Here is a 27,495-nt window from a genome sequence, read left to right on the forward strand (position 1 = left end):
GGCATGGTGGGGGATCTGTAGCAAGCTACAATTTGGATTGCAGTCTTACCCAGAGTTAGTTGCACTTGGATAATCTTGGATGCATTATGCTGAGCAACTAGCCTGGAGGTGTGGATATCCTTAATGAATATGGACACACCTCTGCCTTTAGTGTTTCGGTCCAGGTTAGGTGGCCGAACGGTGTGGTATGAATTATAGCCTGGTAATGCAGGGCTACTCTCTGGAGCCTTGAACCAGGTCTCTGTCACTGCACAGATGTCAATGTTCTCCATTTTAAGGAGTGCCTCAAGAGAGTGCATTTTGAGGTTTAGCCTTCTAGCATTGAGTAGCAATACCCTCAGATTCTTCTTTCCTGTACCTGTTAGGGTGGTGAATTTGTCATTTGAACCTTGCCTAAAAAAGGCACTATAGGGGTGGCTAGAGCCTTATCCAGTATCTGGAATCCCAGGGGCGACAGGTGCAGGCCATCTCTGGCAAAGCATCATGGCTTGTCGATCATGTCATCCCAGGCAGACAGATACTGGATCCCCTTAGAATGACACCAGAAGCTTAGCCAATTGTTGAAGTCAATCATTTTGTCCTTGTACTGTGGTATCATTCTGGGTGATGGCAGGATGCTACTCAGGGCTAGGGTCATACCTGCCTGGACTACAAGATCGAACAGCTCCTCCATGTCCCTTTTCATGTAGTCCAAGGAGGTACGTCTCAGGTCATTCACACCAACATGGACAATGACAGAGTCATATTTGTACTTATTATGGAGTGACCTGAGTGCATGCGTTATGTGGTGGATCATGGCACCCAACAGGCAGCTGACAGTAACTTTCTCCTTGTTTAGCCTGGTGAGTGGAACATCAGTGTGCCTGACTATAGAGTCACCTATGACTAGAGTGTTGGGTACGTTGTTATGCCTTATGGGCTGTGGTTTAGTGGCACACTGAGTTTGTGGGCTGTGTGTCATTTGGGTTGTGTTGGGGGGTGGAGGTTGCTTGTGTTTCTGCTTTGGAGGCCCCTGTTGCTTGGGCAGGTTTTTACTGAGAGCCTCCGCGAATGTAGGTGTGTGTTTTGTGTTACAGTTGTGTACACTTTCCATAAATGTAGATGTTCAAGTGTATTCACTGTTGCAGTCATCACATTTGGGTTATCCCTGCCAGGGTAGCCGTCAGCCGGACCAAATACCAGAGGCTTAGTATTTCTGTGTCGGTTGCTGTCACTTCAGGACTGATGTCAAGTCGTCAGTAGTATAAAGTAAGGCAGCCGATACCATTACATCAGTTTTTCTTGCCCTAACTGTCAGGACCCCTCAAGTGGGAGCTAGGATATGATTGAAGAACCCCACCAGTAGAAAGTAAATACCAAAAAGTTCCTTATAAGGATAGAGAGAGAAAGAAGAGGGGGATGGAGGGAGGGAAACCAGGACTGCAACAGTGAATACACTCGAACATCTACATTTATGCTAAGTGTACACAACTGTACTATGTTCTTCGTGTTTCACTGTTGCAGTCATCACATTTGGGTTGATTCCCAAAGCTGAGGAAAAGGGTGGAGGCAGTCAAGGAGACTAGGGGCTGGCTAGGATGCCCTGCAAGACTGCTGTGCAAAGCCTGCTCTGGATTTGGAGAAGATAGGCAGGTGGTAATGTTTGGTGAAAGTGTGAACAGATGTCCAGGTGGCAGCCTCCAGGATGTCCCTGGTGGGGACTCCTCTGAGGAAAGCTGCAGAGGTGGAGGCTGCTCTGGTAGAGTGAGTCCTGACCCCCTTAGGGGGAGGTTTTCCATGTTGCTTGTAACAGAAATGGATGCAGTGTGCTATCCATTTGGAAATGGTTTGTTTGGAGATGGCTTTGCCCTCTGCCCCAGAAGCAAAGCTGACCAGTAATTGATCAGTCTCTGTGAATGATTTGGTCCTGTCTAGATGGAATCTGAGCTGTCTGTGCACATGTAGAAAGTGCAGAATCATTTCTTCCTTGTTTTGTGGGTTAGGGAAAAAGGTGGGCAAATGGATGGATTGGGTGAGAGCCACACTGGACACCACTTTGGGCATGAAGGATGGGTTAGTCCTGAAGGACACCCTGTCAGCATGGAAGATGATGAAGGGCTCTACAGCTATGAGACTCTTCTGGCTGAAGTGATGGCCGGAAGAAAAGCTGTCTTCCAGAAGAGAAACTTTAACTCTGCTGAAGATGCTGTTTCAAAGGGGGGCAGGGTGAGCTTTTCCAACACAAAGTTTAGGTCCCAAGCTGGGGTAGGTGCTCTTCTTGGTGACCTCAAGTTGCTAGCTCCTCTTAGGAACTGTTTGATCAGAGGGTGTGAGAAAGGGTGTGCTCAGTGCGGAAATTAGCAGAGATAGCAGAGGCATGAATTTTAATAGAAGAAAAGGACAGACCACTGTGCAGAAGGTCAGCTAGATAATCCAGGATGAGAGGTAGGGAGAGCTGTGCCATATTGGCTCCCTTAGCATGAATCCAGGTGCAGAACCTTTTCCATTTGTCAGCATACGAATTTCTAGTGCTTGGGTGTCTAGCCTCACGTATAACATCTAGAACTTGTTTACTGAGATTGGCAGATTAATCAGTGGTCAGAGAATAAGCCAGGCTGCCAAAATGAGGGTCTGCAACTGGGGATGCATGAATTGTCCTTCCCTCTGGGTCAGGAGGGTTGGGGTCTGAGGGAGATGCCATGGTGGCAGAGGGGACAGGCTGCACAGCAATGGGTACCAGTGCTGGCGAAGCCAGTCTGGAGCAATCAGAACTGTACTTGTTTTTTCCTCCCTTATTTTGAGCAGTACCCTGGTGATGAGAGGTAGTGAGGGAAATGCATAGACTGAGAGATTGACCCAGAAGAAGAATAGGGCATCCACTTTCCAAGCTATGCAGTGATGCTCCCTGGTGCAGAACTTGTTGAGCTGATAGTTGGTATGGAAGGCAAAGAGGTTGACCTTCGGGGTGCCCCATTTCTGAGTCATTAAGGTGAAAGTTCTTTGGTCTAGCTGCCACTCGTGTGGGTCCAGAAGATTTCTGCTTAAGTGGTCTGCCAGAGAGTTTACAGAGCCTGGCAGGAATTGTGCTAACATGTAGAGCTGCATGGCTGAGACTGTGTGCCAAAGGGTCATGGCCATCCTGCATAGTGGGTAAGAGTGAGTCTCTCCCTACTTGCTGATATACCACATCACAGTGGTGTTGTCTGTTTTGATCAGAAGAGCCCCTGGAGAGAGAAGGGGGTTGAAAGCTGTCAGTGTGTGGTGGACAGCTAACATCTCTTTTTGGTTGATTTGCAGATGGATTTGTTGTGGGCTCCATTGGCCCTGTATGCACCTGCCGTCCAGATGTGCATGCCAGGCATAATCTGATGCATCTGTGGTGAGGGTCTGTGTGGTGGGGGATGGTGAGAAAGGTAGTCCCTTGTTGTGGGAGCAATACTGCTGCCCACCAAAGAAAATCTTTCCTTAGGCAAGGTATCACTGGTAGAAGAGTTTCCAGGTCTTAAGAGTGTTGACACCAAAGGCTTTTTAGGTACCACTGAAGTTTCCTCATATGCAGTCTGGCATATGGAATGAGTAGAATACAAGATGCCATGAATCCGAGAACTTGCAGGATTTTCCTTGCAGATAACTGGGGTCTGGTGGCTAGTTGAGAGAAGTAAGCTGTCAGGTAAGTTTGCTTTTCTGGTGTAAGGAATGCCATCTGGGATGCTGTGTCCAGGCTTGTTCCCAGGAATATAATCCTTTGGGTGGGTACTAGTTTGGATTTCTTTGCATTGATAGTGTATCCTAGGGAGGTCAGTAGGGACTTTACAAAGGCCAGGTGCTTGAGCAGCTTTTCCTGACTGTCTGCCTGAATTAGGCAGTCATGTAAGTATGGGTAAATTTGGATATTCCTTTGTCTGCAAAAGGCAATGGCGGGAGCCAGACATTTTGTGAAAACTCTGGGAGCAGTAGATAAGCCAAAGGGAAGCACAGAGAACTGAAAGTGCAGAGATCCTACCCTAAAACATAGACATTTCCTGCATGATTCCCTGATAGGAATGTGGAGGTAGACCTCTTTTAGGTCTAGGGTGGCTAGCGAAGCATTCTTGGAGAGCATGGGTAGCAGTTGCTGAGGGTGAACACTTGGAAGTCTGGTATCACCAGGAAGGTTTTTAGAATGGATAGATCGAGGATGGGGCAGCAGGTGCACTCTTTTCTGGGTACCAGAAAAAGTCTGGAGTAGAAACCTTGGCCTATCTGTTCTGTAGGAACATGCTCTATTGCCCTCATAGAGAGCAAGGAAAGGACTTGCTTTTTTGCCTCTGCCCACTGGTTTGGAGGTGGATCTGGGAACCCTTTTGGGGTTGGAAGAGTGTGGAAAGAAAATTTGTATCCCTGGGACACTATGTTGAGGACCCAGCGGTTGTTGGTAATGGTGGCCCAGGTGCTTGCATGGAAGGAGAGTTTTCCTCCTAGGGGCAAGTGCAGGTGGGCAGAGGGAGGGGTGGGGGAGGAGAGTCATTGTGAGTTCTTACCATGAGGGGTGGCTTTGAACTCTCTGGTTTAAAGGTGGAGGAACTCCAAGGCTTTGATCTCTGCATTCCCTGTGGCTGCTGTCTGGGAGGTCTGCTTCCCCGGGATCTGGGCTGAACTGACCTGGGGGGAGGCAGGAAAGGCCCAGTGCTTGGAGAGGCAATGCCTGCTGAACCTGGGTGGCTGGACCTGTAGGAAATCCTTAACTGTCTACATAGATTTAGCTTTTTCTTCCATCTTTTTTAAGACCTCCTCTGCCTTGGTGCCAAATAAGTTGTCTTTGTGCATGGGTGCATCCAGTAATTTAGATTTGACATGATCTGGCAAGCGCTGTTCCTTAAGCCAAGCATGCCTTCTAAGGACAGAACCAATGACTTCTGCCCTGCAAGACACTTCTAGGGCATCAAAACCACAGTGTAAGGTGTGCTTAGTTACTTGATTTGCAGAATGCATTAACTCTTGTAACTTTTTAGATTCTGCACAAGCAGGAAAGGAAGACACTTTTTGTTTGAGGAGTTCCATGGTATATTTCTGAAATTCTAGCATATGGAACTGACAATTTAGTGCTCTGATAGCAAGAGTAGCAGAGGTGTATACTTTTTTACCCCATCTGTCTAGTGCTCTGGAATCCCTATCTGAGGGGGTGGGATTCTTAGCAGAGGTTTCTTTAATTCCTTTAGGCCCTTGAGAAATTACCTCAGGGTCAGCAGTAGGATTTTTGAAAAGAAATTTGTGTGAGTCAGGGACTCTGTAATACCTGTCAGGTATTCTGGGAGCAGGGGGGAGGGTGTCAGGAGTCAAACTGGATTCCATGAAAACATCATCCACAACATCCAGGACTGGGGGAATGGCCAGGGGTCTGTGCTGTCTCTTTTTAGACTAAGGGTAGTCCTGACATTCCCATTGGAAATACTCCCTTAAGGTATGAAGGGTTTCCCCAAAGGAAAAGTCCTCGGGTGGAGAAGCTGAAGGAATAGATTCTTCTGCATCAGAATCCTCATAAGCAGAGAAGGGTTGCATGTCTTCATATTCAGATGCATTAGAGTCATCAGGCGCCTGTTCACATAAAACTACTAAGGACAGATCTCTTTTTCTTTTGGAAGGGGTAGCTTGGCTTCCCCTGATCAGCATGATAAGGTCTTCCACCATTTAAAGCATTTGAGACTGAGGCAAGGAAGCAGGTGCCTGACATTGGGTCGTCGGTTTCTTGGGTGTGGTTTGTACTCTGGGCCTTAGAAACTCGGTAGTTTTTGATAGAATGGTAGACTCGAAAGAAGTCGTTGGTTTGTGTTGAGAATTGGTAGTGCGAAGTACTTCCCCGAAAGCCGGTGCCTGCTCAGCGGCTCCAGACCCATCCAAGGTAGAGACAACCGCAGAATCCTTAGTCGAAGAAGAGTTTGGTGGCATACCGGACTCCGAAAGGGTCTTGGTAATAGCTTGCAAATCCACAGAAGTGGTCATCATGGACTGTGAAAGCACCTCACTGAGGACCAGAGAAGTGATTACTAGCTTAACATAAGCGTCATCGGTAGGTTTGGACCTGTGTGGTCTGTCTCTGTCTTTATCCTTAGATTTTTTTTGGAAGATCTGCTGCCGGATGGCTTACCGAAGCCATATTGAAATTTGAGGACTGTAAGCTAAAATATCTAGCTACAATAAGGACCCGATGATGTATAGTTCTGGCGTTAAACAAAGCACAAAAGCGACAGCGATGGACGTCATGGTCTGGGCCTAAGCAAGTGACGCAGTAAGAATGAAAGTCTCAGTGTGGTATTTGCTTTCCACAGGCGAGACAATTGTTAACTTTTTCTGACATTGGTTAGAGCAAGAAAAAAGGATCCCCAATGGGGTACTTAGCTTTAGAAGACTTCAGCTTCAATTCAGAAGACGAAACTCAGGTAGTGGCCGACAGGCACTCATGCGAACTGCTTCTGCTTCAGGCTCCTCGGCAAGAAAGACTGATGTAATGGTGTCGGCTGCCTTACTTTATACTACTGATGACCTGACATCAGTCCTGAAGTGACAGCAACTGACGCAGAAATACTAAGCCTCTGGTATTCGGGCCGGCCGAGGGCTACCTTGGCAGGGATAACCCAAATGTGATGACTGCAACAGTGAAACATGAAGAACATCAAGTAAAACAATTTATTTACGGTTTTAAGATGTATAGATTACATGCCATCATTAAGGGAAAAACTTTTAAATAGCAATAGAAGACTACTGTGGTGGAATATATGAGGAGCCCAGAAAATGGGCTGTGAAATGGAACCTCTTGTAGCGTACTGACTAGGATTTATCACCCCCCCCCCAAAAAAACAAAATGCTACATACAAAAATGCATTTATTTTTCCACAGTAACTGAAATTTCCAAGGTTTGTAGTAACAAACTGGAGGCTTGAAATCACTAACCAAGGTGATCTTTATAAATTGTGCATACTTTTTATATTTCTGTATGTTGTTTTTCTACTTTTACAAGTGTGTAATTCTTAATTGTTGTAGTTAAAACTCAACCAGTTCTCTTTATTGGAAAAGTAGAATGTGTCACATACTCATAAGCTAAATACCTGTATACCTTCTGTGAGATTACATTAAGGATAGTTCAGTCCAGCACTGGATCACATTTAACTTCCTTAAAAAAAAAAGATAAACATAACATTTATTCATTACCATGCAAAAGGCGCTGGTCAGTCTCTGTCCTCATAGTAGATCGGGTTCCCATGCTGCGAAAAATGAGAGGGTCACGCCCTAAGAAATCTGCTGTTAAACCAGAATACAATTCACCACCTGCCAAAACAAGATAAGTAAAAGCATGATCAGAGTGCAGTAAATCAAATGTTGTATATATTAGTATGCCTGATTAACTCAGCTCCATCTGTCACTGTAGTTCTGGAATAATTCATTTTACAAAGCTCAAACTTCAGTCAGCCCAACTCAGTTCTGTAATTGGTTTCCATGCACTCTTCGATATCTTCTTTTAAGGGTTTGTTGATTTCTGTTATTATTATTCACCAGAGATGCACCCAATCTAGCCCATGCAACTGCATCTAAGCTATACTATACCATGTGACCCATACTATTGTTGCACACAACTCATATATGTTGCAAGGACATTGGGTCGATGATGCAGGATCCTGCAGTCAGAACATAAATCCCTTGTACTTTCCTTACTTGTTTTTTTTAAGTGCAAAGGTTATGTTCTTAGTATGCTTGCAGGTGATAATAACATTGAGGCCACTGGGTGATACATATAGTACATTATTACAGTTGTTAATATAACAGTTGCTCTGAAGAATTCTGTAGATGCACTTTGATGCTAAAGCCAGTACCCGCAGACACCTAAAAGCAATCCATACTAGCTTTTGTTTTGTTTCTTTCCACAGTTCAGATTTTGGGTTATTTCTTTGACGCTAGGTACACAGTCATCACACTATCTAGGTGACACTTAGGCCTTGAGCTGAATAGCCAATGGCAAGACCTGCAAGGTGGGTGGAAGATAATCTAATACTTATCAATATCTAATCTGATTACTGCTGTAAACTTTCACAGCCCCAGTTAAGATGACGAAACATCGTAAGAGGACTTCTTTCAAGTCGTGCTAAGTAAAATCCGGCATTAATATGTAGAGATTTTGGATTAACAGTGAAAGTGGAGTGGGACAAGCTATACAGGTATAGAGAGACCTACAGGTACCTGCAGTCATGGATCAGGGTGGTGAAACTGTAAGCCATAGGGCAAGGACTATTATTGATACAAGCGTCTCTAGGCTTGGTTCTAGAACTACTCCTTTTTTTACTATATTGAGAAGAAGGAAAACTGGTCTAATATGTTGTTTATGACCCTTCTTACACAAAAGATTCACCACAGTCACTACAAACTGTAATCTAACTATAATTCACTGCAGTTATGACTCAAAAGAGTAAAAATTCATCACTGTATTACTATGACCAAAACAAATCTCTCTTATTTATATTTTGTTTGTCCAATTAACTCTGCTGGACCAGATCAATTTTTAGATAAGAGGCAGGCTTGTCATTTTAATATCACTGTCTTAACTTAAGACAATTCTAGTACCTCCATCTTATCAAAAGATGGTCTTGCATTAACCTTTTTGAACAAGGCATCAATTGAGGAAGTAATTTTAATAAAATTGTTTGGACTCATTTGTAATAAACCATAAAAATGAGATATTTTGGATTAACAGTGAAAGTGGAGTGGGACAAGCTATATGGGTATAGAGAGACCTACATTTACCAAAGTCTAGACAGGATCTACACAGTTCAGACACTGTTTTTGTCATGGTGCTTGCTTGTCCACTGCCAATATATACATATGCTCTTCACTTCTATACTCTGTAGATTTTAGCTAGAAGATGAGCATTTTCCACTACTCCATAAGTTCAAAGCAAACTGTCGTACAATAGGGTAGTGACCTCAGAAGATATATCAAGTTACTTGATGCAGGGAGCTTGTCCCCTGCTTCAAGCAATACTACTAGTTACTTTTTGATGAAATGTGGTATTTTTATTTGAAATGATCCATCAGCTCAATTTGCTGGAACTCAACATGCCATACTATAATGTGTACTGAATTTTTGTACGTTAATATCTGTGGTGATTTTTCTCCCTGGGACTTCAGAAAGTGGCCACTTCCCAGTTAGGAAATGCAAACAAATAATCAACCCAATAAGTAAAATCAGCCAGCTAACAAGTTCAGTAACCAGCAGTAGTGAGCAATATTAACTAAAAATATCTTTTAGATCAACCCATAATTTCCATGACTCTAGTAGTGCTACCTAGTGGTAAAACACGGAGGCTTAACACAATTTTAGTGTCTGACCACATGTTCTCATTTTAAATCCAAAGATCATCTAATAGACAAGAAACGATGAAAATAAACTTACATAATCAAATTCTAAACATGAGAAGGTCTTACATCACAGCTAACAGGGAAAATATATTCTGCAATACTTAGGGTCAGAGAGAGAATGAACAATGCAATACCAAGAAAAGGTTGTGCAATGTGGACTAAAAAGCTTATACAATGGAAAAGTATACAGAATGGTTTAGCAATGGCTAAAAGTACTAAGTATGAACTTTAGTAAATATGTAGCTTTGTCACAGAGATGGTGGTAGCTCAGTTGGAATGCACATCCTGGCCCATACTGACAAAAAAATGAGAAAATGTTGGTGCACTGTTTCAAGAAATCATGGGCAGTAAGGTTCGTAACTGCCCACTGGTGAACATGTTGGTGCACTGCTTCAGAGTATGAAGGGCAGTAAGGTTTGTAACTGCCCTCTGGGGAACATGTTGATGCACTGCTTCAGAGTATGATGGGAAGTAAGGTTAGTAACTGACCTCTGGAGAACATGTTGGTGCACTGCTTCAGAGTATGATGGGAAGTAAGGTTAGTAACTGCCCTCTGGGGAACATGTTGGTGCACTGCTTCAGAGTATGATGGGCAGTAAGGTTTGTAACTGCCCTCTGGGGAACATGTTGATGCACTGCTTCAGAGTATGATGGGAAGTAAGGTTAGTAACTGCCCTCTGGGGAACATGTTGGTGCACTGCTTCACAGTATGATGGGCAGTAAGGTTCATAACTGCCCTCTGGGGAACATGCTGGTGCACTTTTTCAGAGTATGATGGGCAGTAAGGTTCATAACTGCCCTCTGAGGAACATGTTCATGCACTGCTTCACAGTATGATGGGCAGTAAGGTTCGTAACTGCCCTCTGGTGAACATGTTGGTGCACTGCTTCAGAGTATGATGGGCAGTAAGGTTTGTAACTGCCCTCTGGAGAACATGTTGGTACACTGCTTCACAGTATGATAGGCAGTAAGGTTTGTAACTACCCTCTGAATGGAGGATAATGGTTAGATGAGCAATGTGTCGGCTATTAGCTGTACATTTGTCCAGTGTTAGCTAGGAAATGTTTATTGTCAGCATCTGTCTACAAGAGACATGGAGACCAACCCAGTGATGAATTTAAAATTTGCCATCCAGAGGTCAAGGCTATGCTGGAATAGGGTTATGGGTAGACTCTGCTTTACATGGATGGGGAGGCTATTCCAGAGCATGTGGATCCTTTGAGTCACATATCTGCTTCATCATCATGTTCTACTTATGTCAAAAGCAAAGTTCAAATCCCTTGTTCTAGTGTTTCTGGTGTTGCTCATTTTGCAGATGTGCAAAAGCTTTGTCAGGGATGGATCTAAAGATGTTTTATATGCCAAGCACAGATCTCTTTCAACAACCTGTAGGGGACCGAGTATAGAAGCAGGACTCTAAGGAGATCTGTATAGGACAATGTGGTAATACCTAGATTCTCTTGGTAAGGAAATTCTGTGGAAATTCAAACTGCTGCATATGCCTAGTCAGGTACATGCCAAAGGGGGCACTTTACTCAATAAAGGGTCTGATAAAAGATGAGTAGAGTGGTACTATAACTTCCCTGGTCCTGGATGCCATACCCTTACTTATAAGGTGGGCGATATATAATGATTTTTTTTTCTACCTAGGCTATGTGTTAAGTCAAAAGCCAGATTACTGTCTGTATATGTTTTCAGATCTCTAATTACAGTCAGCCCTTCGGGATGTCTTATCAATGGAACGGTTTGCCTGGGTAGATGTTTTCACAAGAGGCACTATAATGCACTTCTTTGCAATGAGTTTTAATATTTGGCTTTGGCAGCTATCATTTGTCTGTGTTAGACCATCTAAGCAAGATGTTAGTGTCATGGGAGGAATTTATGGTAGCACCCAATTTGCAGTGGTCTATGAACTTGGTGAGCCAGAGGCCCTTGACATTAGCCTTGACCTCCGAGAAGTAGATAAGCAGGAGTGGGCCCAGCACAGAGTCTTGTGGTACTCCACTGGTGACCTGCCTCTTGGTGGAGGTGGTCTTGCCAATCCTGACTTCTTGGCTTCTGTCTGTGAGCCAGCAGGCAATCCAGTGAGTTGTGTAGGGATTTATGGCTAGTTTGCTGAGTTTGTCCACAATATTTGAGTGGGATATTGTGAGTGATGCTTTAGCCTGGTCTAGGTAGGCATATGTAATAGCTTTATTAAGATAAATAATTGTGCATTTTGTTGACTTTTCTGTATTTTATATTTCACACTCTTAACTTTGAACTAATTTTTACACATATTGTATCAAAATCTAATTCACTTTATGAATTTGCTCCACTACATACACTTTTTGAATGACGTCACATTTCATTTTGCTCACTTTAGCAAAATGATTTATCTTAATAAAGCTATTACATACCTTATTAACAGAGAACTGCGGTGGTGGTGCTGCGGTAGCGTTGCACCTCACAGTAAGACGTTGTCCCGTTCGATTCTCAGCTAGAGTGTCTTCTGTCTGGAGACATGCGTGAATGGGCGTACCTTCATTGAAGGTTGTGCGTCAGGGCTGGCAACTCGGCACGTAAAAATATACTGCCAATCATTAGTGGACCGGAGTTCCGCTGTGGCGACCCCTAACCGGGAAAAGCCGAAAGACACAACAACAACATACCTTATTAACAGAATTTAACTGTTTGTCATGCTTACATACATACCTGCTGTGTACAAGTTTCTCCCTACCATGTTTCTCTTCATTTTCATATTTTTAAGAGACTACTTAACTCAGTTTAGTGACTTGTTACTTGTTTTCAACTCAAATTACTCTAAACACAGCATACTCTCCAGTGTGCTCATTTAATTGTTAGTAGGTAGTTACATTTGTTCATCTGTCCCTTACCTGATTATGTTTGATATTACACATATGTCTGTCTTGAATTAACAAATTATGCAGTACACTAAATGTAATCATTGGCTTGATTCTTTAATTCATTACCATGGGCATTGATAAAGTCAATGTGACCTTTTGCTATTTAGAAGGAAAAATAATAAATGGTAGATTTTTTCTTGGGTCATAGTAATACTGAAACTTTTGTTTCATTTGTGCAATGTACTCTATTGCTCCTTCTCAAAATGCTGATGTATTACAAAATTTCAGGATTTCTTCTCTTTGACATGTAGAAATACAGCACATAGTTACCTTTGAGGCTTCTTGGATACTCTTCTCACAGTCAAGGGAAAAATATGAATATCTGAACCCAGAAGTTCAATTCTTAGATAAATTGCTGTTCAGAGAAAGGTTACCAGGTGGCTGCAACATTTACACTTACACACACACACACACACACACACACACACACACACACACACACACACACACACACACACACACACGGTAAAATTACTTTTTATAAAATATTTTCCATGCATTATTTGGACATTTAGGATACCCTAAGCAGGTCACCAGTATCATGCAGTCAGAATCTGTGTAGTGATATAGAATACAAAGCATGTCATAAACATTCTAAACTCTGTCATAGCCTAGCAGTAACAGAGGATGTTGCAAGCACAGCTGAGCCCTGAATCCAACCTTCTAAGAGAATTGCATGACGCATGTAAGAACCGTGAGTGTTGCTTGCACATGTATTGAAGTCATAGCAAATATGGCCATTTCCTGATTAAAATAGTATATAATATCATATAAAGTACCTTATACACAAGGCTGTAATAATGGGGAACATTTGATGACTATAAAAACACTCAGTTAAAAAAAAATTACAACAGCAAAGTTCAACATGTAAAATGACTTTCTATATATTCTCTTCTATTATGCATTATTTACCACACTATAACCTTAACTTAATAAGCATAATAACATGGTATACATGAAAAATCTCAGAATAGTGAATGCCTATTAAGGCAAAGAATACAAAAGTAACTCAATAAATGTATGCTACTGTTATAATGCTTTGCATTTTTTTATTTTACATATGAAACAAACATAAAATAGAAATGATATTCACAGTTAATGTTGCAAATATTTACCAGCTATATTTCCATACTTCATTTGCAATTGCCAATAAAGTACTTTTCATTCTTAGTAGATGATAAACAAACTTATGGCTGCACTTGAATCCTTGTTGTTTCAGTGTATACACTGGCCAAATGAAATCCCCATATTTCTTCATTTAGCTCCATGAATTTAAAGGTTATGAGGGCAATATTTTTTCTGAAATAATGCAGAACTTGTAATCCTATGACTAAGTGGTTAGCAGTCATGTAACATTTGTGAGGAAAGACAGACTGCTGACAGGTGATAATATCTGTAAGAATATTTTAAATTATTTAATGTAATTTCATCATATTTTTGCAGTCTGAAAAACGTTAGGGGGGCTATTTTTTTAAATATTCCTAAGCTGTTGTTTCAGCAGCAGTTCTGCTTTATTATGGTCCTTGACAGTATGCTTACATACTAAAATGTTCAAACTATGTGCATAGAACATATGAATATTAAATGCAATAGGAAGAACTCAAATTAGTTACAAAACTGGAAGATCCATGATTTAAAACATAATGCTGCATGACATACTATTGGCATAACGCTGGCAGGTCCAAACAGATTTAGGTGAAATGTTTTACTTGCTTAGCGTGGTGTCAGCACTTTAAGAAATAATCAGAAAATACTGGGTAGGCAGAAAAGTTAACAGGAAAGAGAAAATAAGATGAAAAATGTCTAGCTAGTGTGTTGGACTGATGCTGCAGACAGATAAAACCCTTACTGTGACCAAGACAACTGATGTTTCACTAGCAACATGGATGCTGGAGGGACTGACTGCATGGAGAGGGTAGAAGTGAGCAGCCAATGTGAGGGGAGGAATGCAGTCTAGACTCACTGCAATAGCAGTGCTAGCAGCCCCATGAGCTCCATGCTGCAAGCAGGTGTAGCTCCTAGTAAGAGGCTATGCATACACATAAACACACATACACCTACCACTGCAGCAGTTACTGTGCTGTACTAGGAAGGTTAATGATGGGTAGTGAGGGCTAGGACTTATTTTCTGGGACAGCAACATGATGGTGCTGCTGTATCCTTAAGCTTATCACTGTCCCGAAACATTGGGTCAGGTTTAGGCTGGGGGGAAGTTAGGGCAGTTCCTATAAACCTGATGAGTGAGGAAACAAGGGAAGGAGCTTGTGGAAGTGGATGGCTTAACTGTACGGAGGGGACAAAAGGAAAAAAAATGTCCAACTAGGAAGTGTGGCAAGCCTTTGAATTTAAGGGACAAATAAAAGTATTCTATTCCATTTTAGAAGAGGCATGATACAACATAATTGAGTATACAGAGTTTTTGATGCTAAAAAGAAAACATATAAGTGTAAAGGTAAGGGAAAACAGCTCTTGTACTTTACAAAAAAAGCACCTAAACAGACATGTCCAACGGTCAGTTTCCGGTGATTTCTCCTGCCCACCTGGTGAATCTGGGCATACTGGGGCAATGCGGCAACTGCCTCATGTACACAGACAACCCTCTCCTCCTACCACCCAACACTACAACTTGCGAGAGATGCACTTACATAGCCAAACTGGAAGCAAAGCTCTCTCCGGCCAAGATTGTGCTAGACAGTCAAGAGGAGAAGGTTAACACCTGCACTACACCTCAAGCTACCCATAACCCTTCAAAACCCACACCATCAACACCCACATATAGCAGCACTAAACCCACATATGCGGAGCCTTTAACATTAACCTGCCCTAGCAACAAGAACTTCCGAAGCTGAAATGCAAACAAACACCAGTCACAACCAAAGTGACACATAGCTCACAACACCAGTGTGCCACCCAACAACAGCCCCTAAGGCAAGACAATGTACCCAACACTTTAGTCATAGGTGACTCTATAGTCAGGCACACTGATGTCCCACTCACCAGGCTGAACAAGGAGAAAATTACAGTCAGCTGCCTGTCGGGTGCCAGGATCCACCACATAACGCATGCACTCAGGTCACTCCACAACAAGTACAAATACGACTCTGTCATTGTCCATGTTGGAGTGAATGACTTGAGATGTATCTCCCTGGACTACATGAAAAGAGACATGGAAGAACTCTCGGATCATGTGGCCCAGGCAGGTATGACCCTAGCCCTGAGTAGCATCCTGCTTTCGCCCAGAATGATACCACAGTATAAGGACAAAATGATTGACTTCAACAATTGGCTAAGCTTCTGGTGTCATTCAAAGGGGATCCAGTATCTGTCTTCCTGGGAAGACATGATCAACAAGCCACGATGCTTTGCTAGAGATGGTCTGCACCTGTCACCCCTGGCATTCAGATTACTGGCTAAAGCTCTTGCCACCCCTATAGTGCCTTTTTTAGACAAGGTTCAAAGGACAAAACCACCACCGTAACAGATACAAGCATGCAAAATCTGAAGGTAATACTACTCAATGCCAGAAGACTAAACCTCAAAATGCACTCTATTGAGGCACTCCTAAAAATGGAGAACATCGATATCAAGGCTTCAGAGAGCACCCCTGCAATACCAGGCTACAACTCTTACCACACTTTTCCGCCACAAAACCAAGACCGAAACACTAAAGGTGGAGGAGTGTCCATATTCACCAAGGATATTCACACCACCAGGCTAGTTGCCCAAGACAATGCATCTGAAATTCTCCAGGTACAACTAACATTAAGTAAGACTGCAATCCAAATTGTAGCTTGCTACAGATCCCCCACCATGCCCCAAGATTCGCACTACACCTTTCTAAACATAATGGCAAATATTAAGATATAACCAAACACCCTAATACTGTGTGATTTCAACTACCTTGCCATTAACTGGGAAAACTACTAGTGTACCAACACCTTTTCCCAAAGGTTCTTGGAATTCATAAATTCCAACCCCCTAGATCAAAAATCCATTGTCCCACCAGGGGCTCCAATATCCTAGACCTGGTAATTACCAACATGGGAGATAGATGCTCCACACCAGTGGTCACCCCCTCATTGGTCAGGTCTGACCATAAGCAAATCACCCTTGACATCCACATCTCACCCACCCCACCCCCCAGTAAGGAAACCTCCGTAAAAAACTTCTCCAAAGCCAGCTTCATGCTACTGAAGTCAGAAGTGATAAACTTCATGAATCCCATGCAGAAGGGATCTGAAAGTTCGACTGCTGAATCCTACACTAAGGCACTGTAGGAGTACATCCACTCGTGCATGAATCGGGCCATCCCAAATAGAACCAAGATGCTCTTCTCCAAAAAAAGGAAGACAATCTGGTGGTCCCCTGCTATAAACAGACTATACAACAGAAGGAAGAAACTGTTGCAGAAAAGAGGAAAATCCCAGGATGCAAAAAACTCCCTCACCAACCTCAGTACGAAGCTGAGATCCCTCATAAAATCCTCAAAAAGTAATTATGAAAATAAAATTGCCAAAGATTCCAAAGACAACCACAAGGCATTCTATAGTTATGTCAAGAATCTAAATGGCAATGCTCAGATCTGCTTTGAGCTACAACAGAATGGCATTAAATATACTGATCCCAAGGATATTGCCAATATCCTGGCAGATCGATTTAGTGCCAACTTCACACCCTCTCACCCCCTAAAATGCCTATCTCAATACCAAAAGATTGCCAAATTCTGGTAATCATGGCCACACAGGTAGAAACCGCACTCTCCAAAGCTAAGAATACAGCATCCATGGGACCAGGTGACATCCTGGACTGTGTACTACATGAACTACAAAATGAACTGGCACCTCACCTAAGTGTCATGTTTAATCATAGCCTCACCTCAGGCTTCATGCCCACTGAGTGGCACACAGCTACAGTTATCCCACTCCACAAGGGGGAATCCACCTTGGATCCTGGGAACTACTGTCCTATCAGTCCGATGAGCCTGATCTGCAAGGGCATGGAACACATTATCATGGAACTTATAAACAAAGACACTGGCAACCTTCAAACACTGGACCCCACCTAGTTAGGGTTCATGAAGGGCTGATCTTGTCTCCTGAATCTGATTGACTTCTTCAAATCAGTTTCCAGAGCTGTGGACAAGGGTAAGGCAGTCCGCACAGTCTATCTGGACCTCGCCAAGGCCTTCAACACCATCCCCCACTCTGGAATCATAGATAAACTTACTAAGCTGGGCATAAATCCCTACGTCACTCGATGGGTTGCCAACTGGCTTACTGACAGAACCCAGAGTGTAAAAGTAGCTGACTCCAAATCCAGCTCCAGGCAAGTGACAAGTGGAGTACCTCAGGGTTCAGTCCTGGGACCACTCTTGTTTGGCATCTACTTCTCTGAAGTACAGGCCAATACTAAGGGACTCTGACTAACAAAGTTCACAGATGACTGCAAACTGGGAGCCATTATTGAATCCCCAAATGATGTGGATATTCTACAAAAGGGCCTTACAGAAACGGATGTGTGGTGCCAGAGCCATGGGCTCAAGCTTAATGCCAAGAAATGTATAGTTATCCCCTTTGGGAAAAAACATGTACCTATGATATACCACATAGGTGGCAGTACACTAAACATCGAAAGTGTGATGAGAGACTTAGGAACACAGGTGGACAGTGGTCTCACCTTCGATAACCACATCGCCACAACAGTTAGGAAATCCTTGTATGTGGCACACCTCATCACTAAGGGTTTTTCATCCAGAAAAAAAGAGGTCATTGTCCCACTGTACTCATCCCTCATATGACCCGTTATAGAGTATAACGCCCTGTTTGGTATGTACCTCACAAGAAATCTGCAACAGCTGGAAAGGCCACAGAAATACCTCACTAAAAGAATCACAGGCATAAAGCAGATGCCATATGCTGACCGTCTAAAAAAACTCCAGCTATACTCTGTGGCATATCGTCTACTCAGAGGTGATCTCTGTTTAACATACAAGGCCATGTCAAACCCTGAGCTGTTGGACGTGCTCCACTTAAAGAAATCCCAATCCCTCAGAGCCACATGCTCCAGGGATCTAAACCTTGTCATCACAATGAACAAAACATGCTGGAGGGATAGGTTCCTGACCCAGAGACTCCCCATACTCTGGAATAGACTGCCCATACATGTCAAGCAGAACACCTCCTTGGCCCTCTTCAAATGGAACCTTGATGATTGGATGGGAGATGGGAAATTCACCCCGGGGATCATGTCAGTTGCCCTGCTAGACAGAGGTCCAGGGAAGTAAATATTGTGGGAAGAAATATCCAGGGAATTGTTATGGCTAGGCTTGTATAGGCCCTATGGCCGATAGCCTATTACCAACCTATGAACCTATAAGAATATGAGTACATACTATTACGAGTTGAGTCACTATAACTCTATAAACAGGAATTAATTCAGAAGTGTAGTAACAGATCTCCCTGCCTGATGCAGACAGATTGCTAGAAAGATCAAATGTAAACACATGTGAATGTTATTTCAAGCATTTGCTGTGAAGTTTTACTTTATAAAATGCATGGGACAGCCAAGAGCTATGCCAGAGATTCACAGATTTAACAAGCTAAATAGATACACCTTTATCATAAACTCAATTGAGAAGGTATCAGTTAAGTAGGTATCATAAGTAACAACAATTGGATAAGCTGGGTTAAACATGGTGCTGCCAGTTAACATTGTTAATCACTTATAAATGCTGGTTCTAACACAATGCACTCTAACCATTATCAGTAAACGGAGGCGGGAGCATAATTAAGGGACGTAAGTGGTAAACACAATGGCACATTCATGTCTGTCAGTGGGACAGAAAATCAGAAAAAGGAGAATAAACAGATAGACGCTAAATTAATGAAATATTTCATCTTAGTTATGGTTTGAATAAATTAGTTTTGAGTAAAAGAAATAGAACATTATGAGATTAAGTTACAAAAGCTTATTGTTTTCTATACATATCCTCATGAACAAGTAGGTTATAACTTATACAATGTCACCACAGTTATCTTCTGTAATAAATTATCTTTAACACCTTCTTACATTATGGTAATACTATATTACATTTCCAAAATATATAGCAGTATTGTGCTAAACAAGCAGATACAGAATACATGTTTAAGGGCATATTTATTCACTGTAGTTTAGTGGGGTGTTACCTGTACAGAAGTAGTTTTAACAGCTGCTTTATTCATCAGATAGGCATGCTATTTGTCTTCTGTTTTAGAAAGAGCAACATTCCAGGACAGCATTTAAGACACACTGGTGTACAAAGCAAATGTGATAAGGTTAGCTTTAACTACACCACAGCTGGCCTTGTTAGCACAGAGGGAGGGCTATGATATCACAAGAAACCAGGCTCAGCACAGAAATAGCAGACAATGTGACACATTGCAGTCAATTTCCAGTTACCTGGATATGTAAATATTTGCTTCTATAAAACAAGCAAAACCTCTAGATAAAAACTTTTCATCACTTCCTTGGTATGACTAATGAAGAAATGAATTTAGCCTATGCAGATCTGCAGGTATTTGAATACAAATATGAGCTGTATCTGCTTGCCTGAAATTGTAGCAGTCTGTAGTATAATTCTTTAAATAGCATACATATTACTTTTAATGAAAAGTAAAAGTATTGCCCCACCTTTAGCAGTCTGAAACAATAATTTAATAGGCCTTGTAGTTACAACTGAGTGGATGGTTGTTTTAGATTTATACACATTATTCCATGAAAACTTTTGCCTTTATAAGGCAATGCCATTGTCATATAAATGGCAGCTGTTATTCCAGTTGTAATTATATTAAGTATGAGTAATGTGCATCCCCCAAAAGGAGTTCATGTAATGAACATTATGTAGCTGTTTAATTTTGCAGATGAAGTGGTGATCTCAGAGGTATTTTAATAATAATCAGGACAGAGATAATCATGAAAATGCAACAGAAATATTGCAGGGGGATTTCACAAGATCAGGCTTTGGAGAACACTAGCAAATACTTTTATGAAACCTAACAATATATCTGCAGCTATTTTTGACATTCTAAATTGTGTTTTGGTTATACAACTACTAGAGATGAAACAGTGGTGTGATACTGTCCAAATCTTTTTTTTTTTTCCAAAATCTCTTTATTTCAATTTTCTTTTTTCAAATAATAACAATACGTTAACTCAAAAACACAAATAAACAATACAAATACCTATCTAAAGAAAACAGACAACAATCTCGTTCTGATATACATATATATATATATATATATATATATAGAGAGAGAGAGAGAGACTGTCCAAATCTTTTAATTTGGAGAGTTCAGAAGTGCTGCAGAGTCAGACAAGTCTGCTGTTAGAGTGTGCTCTGCTTTAGCTAGCAATCAAGGTAGTAAAAGAAGTAAAGAGGTTTATATGGTGCATTAGGTCACTCTTCTTTTGGCTTTTCATGGTTAGGGGTCGCCACAGAAGAACTCCGGTCCGCTAATGATTCGCAGTAGATTTTTACAGTGCCGAGGTGCCAGCCCAATGCCCAGCCTTCAACAAAGGCACACCCACTCACGCATGTCTTTCGAACGCCACTCGACCGTGGGGAGAACATCATTAGGTCACTACAGTTTCCAAATTTGAACATGGCAGTTAACAGCACCCATACAGCAGAAGTACTACTTTGTAAGAGAAACACAAGTGATGAATAATTAAAAAGCCCAGAACATGAAAACTACATTTAGGAGACAAACCCCAGGGAGGTCAACACCAGCAAAATCTTCCTGGTGCCAGTGTATATGAGAACATATTCATCCTTGCCAGAACTGTTATTTGTGAGACGAAACTGCACCAGAAAGCTTTTTTTTGAGATTATTTGTTGTCTAAGAAGTAGGAGAGAACAGGCAATCAGGGAGTATCTAATGAATGTATATAGAAAGACAGAAATCTGTAAGCATGCATACAGAAACCAAAGGTCTAATTTGTCAAGGATCAAACAGTGAGATGAATTCTATACATTAAACTAGTTATGCAGTACAGTGGTAGACAAAAGGTGGAAAGTAGAGACAGATGGAAAGTACAATAAAAGCAAAGGGTTGGGATGATGAAGGTATAACTTGGTACAGAACGTGTAAATTGGCAGTTTGGGCACAGGCTTTAAAAGAAAAAGGTTGCTTCCTACATATAAAGACTGTGAGCAGGCTAACAGGAAACTGAGATAAGAGCTGGAACAATCATTCTGAGGAAACACTGCAGTGAATCTGCTATGCTGTCTAAACAGAGCTTTGGAGGTTTAAGAGAATGTCCCAGGAAGAAATTTATACAATGTACTGGTACACAGTTGTATAAACTGCATCATTATGAAAAAGGATAAAATATAGAAAAAACTACAACAAGCTATAGGATTTGCTATGGTTAATCTTGAGTCATTTAACCAGCACTTGAGTAATCTACATTAAAGAGTCTAAAGCCTCAGAAAGATCAAAACAGTGATACCTTGAGGTCACAAAACAAACAGCTTTTTGTGGTAGGGCAAATCTTGAATGCACCTCAGAAAATGGGGGCATGTCCCAGTATCCCAGACCTATAAATATACCTGATCCATGGTCACATAGGTTCACAGGTACTTACTAGATTACTGACTTATGCAGATCTTAAGAAGCCTATCCTTGCATTCCCATGGTAACCATTAGTCCTTATATTTTGCAATATGACTGTCCAAAGATGGGCCACACAAGTATATGTTGGGTACTTGCATGTTTCCCCATCCATGAGGACCATTGCTGCTAAACCAGGGTTGAATTTGTAGTACCCATCCATTCATCCAAATTACATTTGAATAGATTAAGAGAAGTACTATGTTTTATGTGGAGGGGAGGCCAGATCCATAGATGTGCTACTCTCTGTGAGACATACCTATCCCTCAAGCATGTCCTGTTAATTGTGCAGAAGAAACTGATGTCCCTTGAGCAGGTGTTTCTGATACAAATGGACTTTCAAATGTACAATAGGTCTGACAGAAGAAGGTCTGTTGAGGCTCTATATGTGATACAGAGGTTGCCTCTCAGCAGCCTATAGGATACCAAGAAGAGACATGGAGCTTTGAGATGGCTTGTGCAGATTTTATGATTTAACATTTTTTATACTGATGAAGTGTTGTGGTTATTCCATTTATGAGAAGTATTTGGATGGGTACAGACCAAAAGGGGCATTATACACCATGATTGGCCTAATGAGTGCTGAGTACAGAGGCACAATTACCTCACTGGATCTGCATTCCATGCCATTCGATATAAGCTGTGCAAAAAAGCAGACTTCCTTACAATTGAGCAGTTCATTGTCACCACGGGTTCGCAGCTCTCTAGCTACTAGATCCAGTTTCAGGGGAGTGTTAAAAATGTGGTATTTACAATGGGAATCATGCTTGCTGAAGAACATTTCTTGACATTTAGTTTCAGTCCATGGTTTTGGCACAAACTATTTGTCTGGGACAGGATCTCTTGTAAGATCTTGGTGTCCTTCAGAGAGTTTATGATGGCACTGAGTTTGATGTCAACAGCGAACTTGGTCATCCACAATCCCTTAATATTAGCTTTGATCACTGAGAAATAAATGGTAAAGAGAAGTGGCCCAGGGCCTGAACTCTGGGGCACCCTGCTAGTGACAGATCTTTTGGAGGAGGTTGAACTATACCCACCCTTACTTCCTATATTCTATTTTGAGTCAATTTGCTGTCCAGCTAGTTGCATATGTGGTTAATAATTAGCTGGGAGAGTTTATATATGATGCCTGAATGTGAGATGGTATTAAACACCTTTGGAAGCTCCAGATAGATGGTGTTCATGGATCTGCTCTCATGCATTGCCTCAGAAACCTTTTTAAAGTAACCAAGCAGATTAAGTAGGCAGAAGCTGCCCTTGACAGATCTGAACTGGGTTACTTCAAGAGTCTGTAGGTCACCTATATCCCTACTTATTAGTTCAATAATCATCCTGTCACCTATATCCCTACTTATTAGTTCAATAATCATCCTTTCTGTAGTCTTACTAGTCAGGTTTATGGATCTGAAATTACTGGAGTCAGTTGTAGCCCCACCTCTGTGCAAGGGAATGACTGCTGTTGTCCTCCATTTATTAGGCACAAAGCCTATTTCGAGACTAATGTTAAACAGCTTCTGTAGGAGGTCTGACAATTCATGTTTCATGATGGTCAGTATGTAGCCTTGTATGAGTACAAAGGAACAATTATGTCTTTGGATCTGGACGCCATACCCTTCTACATAAGCTGTGTAATAAAAAAAAACTTCCTTATAATAGCAGATACATGGTGATCAAAGGGTAGCTCTTTTGGGGAGATTTGCAGAGGGGGACATATGTGGGTATTTGATCTGAGAATGCTGGAGGGGAGAGGGGTGGTGAAGTATGATCTGAATTTATCTACTAGTAGATTAGCTATGTCTTCTAGGTCTGTGCAGTGCTGGGTACTATTTTTGAGCTTTCTAACATAGTTAACGTAACAGGTAACACAGAAGGCTTTGTGATTATCTTTCACGTGGGTGGCTCTTTTTACATCACATCTGGCTTTTGTTGACTTTATCAGCATATGGACTTCCTTGTTGTGTTTAACAACAGCATTTTTGGCTTCCTGAGAGTTAGACTTATTTTTATTATATTATAAAGCTTGTTTACATTAAGGTTCCAACATATTTTTTTTTTTTTTTTAATTTTGCATTGTATTATCTCTGAGTGTGACATACATATCTCTGCAACTGTTTTACAATGTGCACAGAACTTCTTCAGTAGCCTTTGTATAATCTTTGAATACTGTGGTATCACATGATGGGCTGGCTTCAGTCTTTAAAGTGAATGTCACTAACTTGTGGTTGGTCCAGTTTGACCAGGGAGGAGGTAAGGATTAAGGAACAAGTTCAGGATTTTATCTCCCTGCTAGGAATGTGGTCTAACTGATCCAGGAAGCATGTATTTATGAGGTCCAGAAATTTCTGGGCAAACATGTTGGAGGTTGTATAAGTAGACAACAAGGGTAAAACTGACGTTTTCACTTTTCTCCCAGTCCACAACACAGTTTGACCTAAGCAGGCCCACTCTAGTAAGATGCTGACAACAAGAAAACTTGAGATATTGCTGATTTGATATTCCTAGACTCACCACTCTGGGCTGTGACAATGAGTACATTTTCTCAAGGTATAATACAGTTTTCATTTTCGTAATAGTTAATTGCAGCACAGTGTCTCTCCACATCCACATTAGGTTCTTCACTTGACACAGTGCACTTTGCTCCCTGTTAAAAGTGTGCGACCTAGAACTGTGACTCTGACAACTAAAACAAATAAAATGTGTTAGACATAGAATTTCAAGTCTTGAAGCTCACTGCAATGCCATTAATACAACTTAACGGGGAGTGGCAGTATCTGTACCTCTCACATACCCCTGATTCTGATATATGAACCCTGGGGTAAATAAACAGATAAATACTCTAAGGCATTGCAGACTTATATCTATTTTACATGTACAGGTACATTTAATCCGTCACTGGCTAGATGCATTTTCTATGAATGTGGGTTTCAAATGCAGTTTCAATAAATGTGAGTTTCAAGAGAAGTTTACTGTTACTCATGCTGTCTGTTTTTATTATGAAACCATAATGTTTTGTTTAGCAAATGGCAATCAGTGCTCATGGTATAACATTTGAAATAAAACTTTCAAATTAAATTCAAATATCAGTAATCATTGTAAAAGTGAAGAAGAAAATAGTCTGTACACTGACAGGCTTGAACAGTGTTTGTGGTAACTGGGGAGAGAGAGGCAAGTAATGGGATACTGCAATGGCAGCTGGGTAGGGATGCTGAGGGGGCAGGGACGTGGTGGAGAGGGCCTGGTCCATTACCTGCCTAGTGCCCCATTTAACCAAGATCCGGCTCTGTGAAAGGGTGATTGCTTGGTTATAAACTGGCAGTTAGCCTTTATCCCACATATAACCTGTTTAAGTGTGTTTTTTCTGTGTTGCTTAAGGTACTACAAAGCTGACAGTTGGAAAAAATTACAACATGAGTGCATGTATTCCCCTAGGAAACAGCATAAGATGTTTTTTCCTTTTAGTTTAAGTGTAAAGAATTTGCTTTTACTGAGAACAGAGCAGAAAGTGACATTAAACATGACTGATACTGTTCAGGCCTAAACTGCCTTACTCTACAGATTAGAAGTATTTTGACAAATTTCTGGCAAATGTAAATGATCCTGTTTTTGTTAGTGTATCAATTAAGGACTTGGGTTCTGGTGTGGCTGTGTCATTTATAAAATACAGAGTATCAAATGAAAGTAAGAAAGGGTACAACAGCATATGGTGTTAGGTTATGTCAACAGGCTTGTAAGGGGCCCTCTGAACTCACATGAAGTAAACTGATAAATATCCCCCCAATGAGTCTAATAATTTTGCTTTTATGAGGTTGAAATGTGAGATGGAATGCATAAAGATAATATATTACCTTTACATTTTGATTTTCATAAATAACAAATAAGCGATCCTGTTAATTATAATTTGATGGGTCCTGTTATGACTAATGCTGTGCATCTTAGGTGGCATGTCACTACATCTACATTCAGGAATTTGAGATGGTGTCTGAAGAGGATGAAGTCTGTCACCACCCCCCAACATCCTTTTTCTTGCCATTATTCACAACATCCATCTTATAAGTAATCACTAGGGCACTTTTTAAGTACTTTAACTGTAGGATGCACAGAAGCATATTTTTAATGCACACTACAAGGTCATTATTTTGTGCTCCAAAAGATATATATTTTTTAATATAGGAAGTCAGGACAAATGCATATTAATTTTTCTGTAAAATAATTTGAAGACATTTGATCTGCTAAAGATTAATGCATATGCAGCTCATCTGTATTATATGTCTATGTTAAAATAAATAAAACATTTAAAAGAATATTGCTTAGTTTTATTCCTCACACCAATACCTATCATACCAACCATTTACCTTAGGTGTACTGCCTGGATCTACCCTCTACTGTCCTGCATAGCCCTTTTCAGGAGAATCCCAGATGTGTTCCTTGGCAAACCTCTTGGCTATTTGAGGGACAGGCTTTACAGCACAACTCCTAGAGTGAACATTCTCTGCAGACCAGTGGATAGGGTGCCAGGAGCCATCATTCTGAATTGATTGGTCAGATTCCCTGAGAATGAAAGCAATGTGTAATGTCACTGTTTACATAGACATATCTGCCATCGGATATTGTGTCACCTCTCCTTAATGGGTTTGCCTGGGAGGTCTCTGACTGCCATCAGTGTTCTCACAGGCAGAAACTCACCTCAAACCTTCTTACCAGCATAGGACAGCTCTCAGGTACTTAAGCCTTTCCCCTCCAGCCTACCCTTTTAGTAGCCACTGCATGTCCCAGATCTGAGTCAATAGTAGCACAGAAAGGCACTTTACTACTGTGACATCAAACTAGCTAGAATATCATACATTTCAGGAGTTAAGAAAGCTGTTAAATGTACAGTTATTGTACTCGTATGTTTATTTATTAATAAGATAAGTAGGCCAAGCCATAGCTGTTCTTTTTTAAATCACAACCAACCCCTGAGCAGATACATAGTAATAGTAAATGAAGCCTATTTACTGCAGTAGGAATACTATAATATAGCAATAACCCACACCTGGGTGTGGGTAATGTGGGATTTACCCACGGTTGGCGTGGTTTGGTCCCGAGGGCAAAGCCCGAGGGACCAAACAAAGACAACCGTGGGTAAATCCTGCATTACCCACACCCAGAAGTGGGTTATTGCTATTATACTATGACATTATTTAAGAAAAGAAATAATTACTTTTCTTAAATAATGGCATTGTATAATGCCTCTTTGCTGCCCTTCCGCAGCTGTCTGGTATCATGGCAGTTCTGATGTACTGCGCATGCCTCGCAGTACATCAGAGCTGTGGCCAAAAGCAACGGAGAAAGCAAGATCTCCATTGCTTTTTACTGTTTTGCTATGTTAAATGGGTTTAACATAGCGAGACAGCTTTAAAATAAGCAACGGAGATGTTCGTTGCTTATTTTAAAGCTGTCTCGCTATGTTAAACCCATTTAACATAGCAAAACAGTAAAAATCAATGGAGATCTTGCTTTCTCTGTTGTTTTTTTTTTAAACCTGTCTTGCTATGTTAAATAGGTTTAACATAGCGAGACAGCTTTAAAATAAGC

General features: G+C 41.3%; 1 protein-coding gene across 1 annotated transcript in view; it reads right to left on the minus strand.

Annotated features, from left to right (window-relative positions):
- The window catches only part of LOC122806987 (semaphorin-3G-like), a 634,544-nt gene that overhangs the window by 197,183 nt on the left and 409,866 nt on the right, over positions 1-27,495 (minus strand). The window contains exon 6 of the mRNA XM_044077853.1: positions 7,165-7,281. Coding sequence (XP_043933788.1) covers positions 7,165-7,281 — 117 coding nt within the window. The remainder of the gene's footprint in view (positions 1-7,164; positions 7,282-27,495) is intronic.

Source organism: Protopterus annectens, chromosome 7.part0 (genome assembly GCF_019279795.1).
Source record: "Protopterus annectens isolate FY-2018-M chromosome 7.part0, PAN1.0, whole genome shotgun sequence".
Classification (NCBI taxonomy): domain Eukaryota; kingdom Metazoa; phylum Chordata; order Ceratodontiformes; family Protopteridae; genus Protopterus; species Protopterus annectens.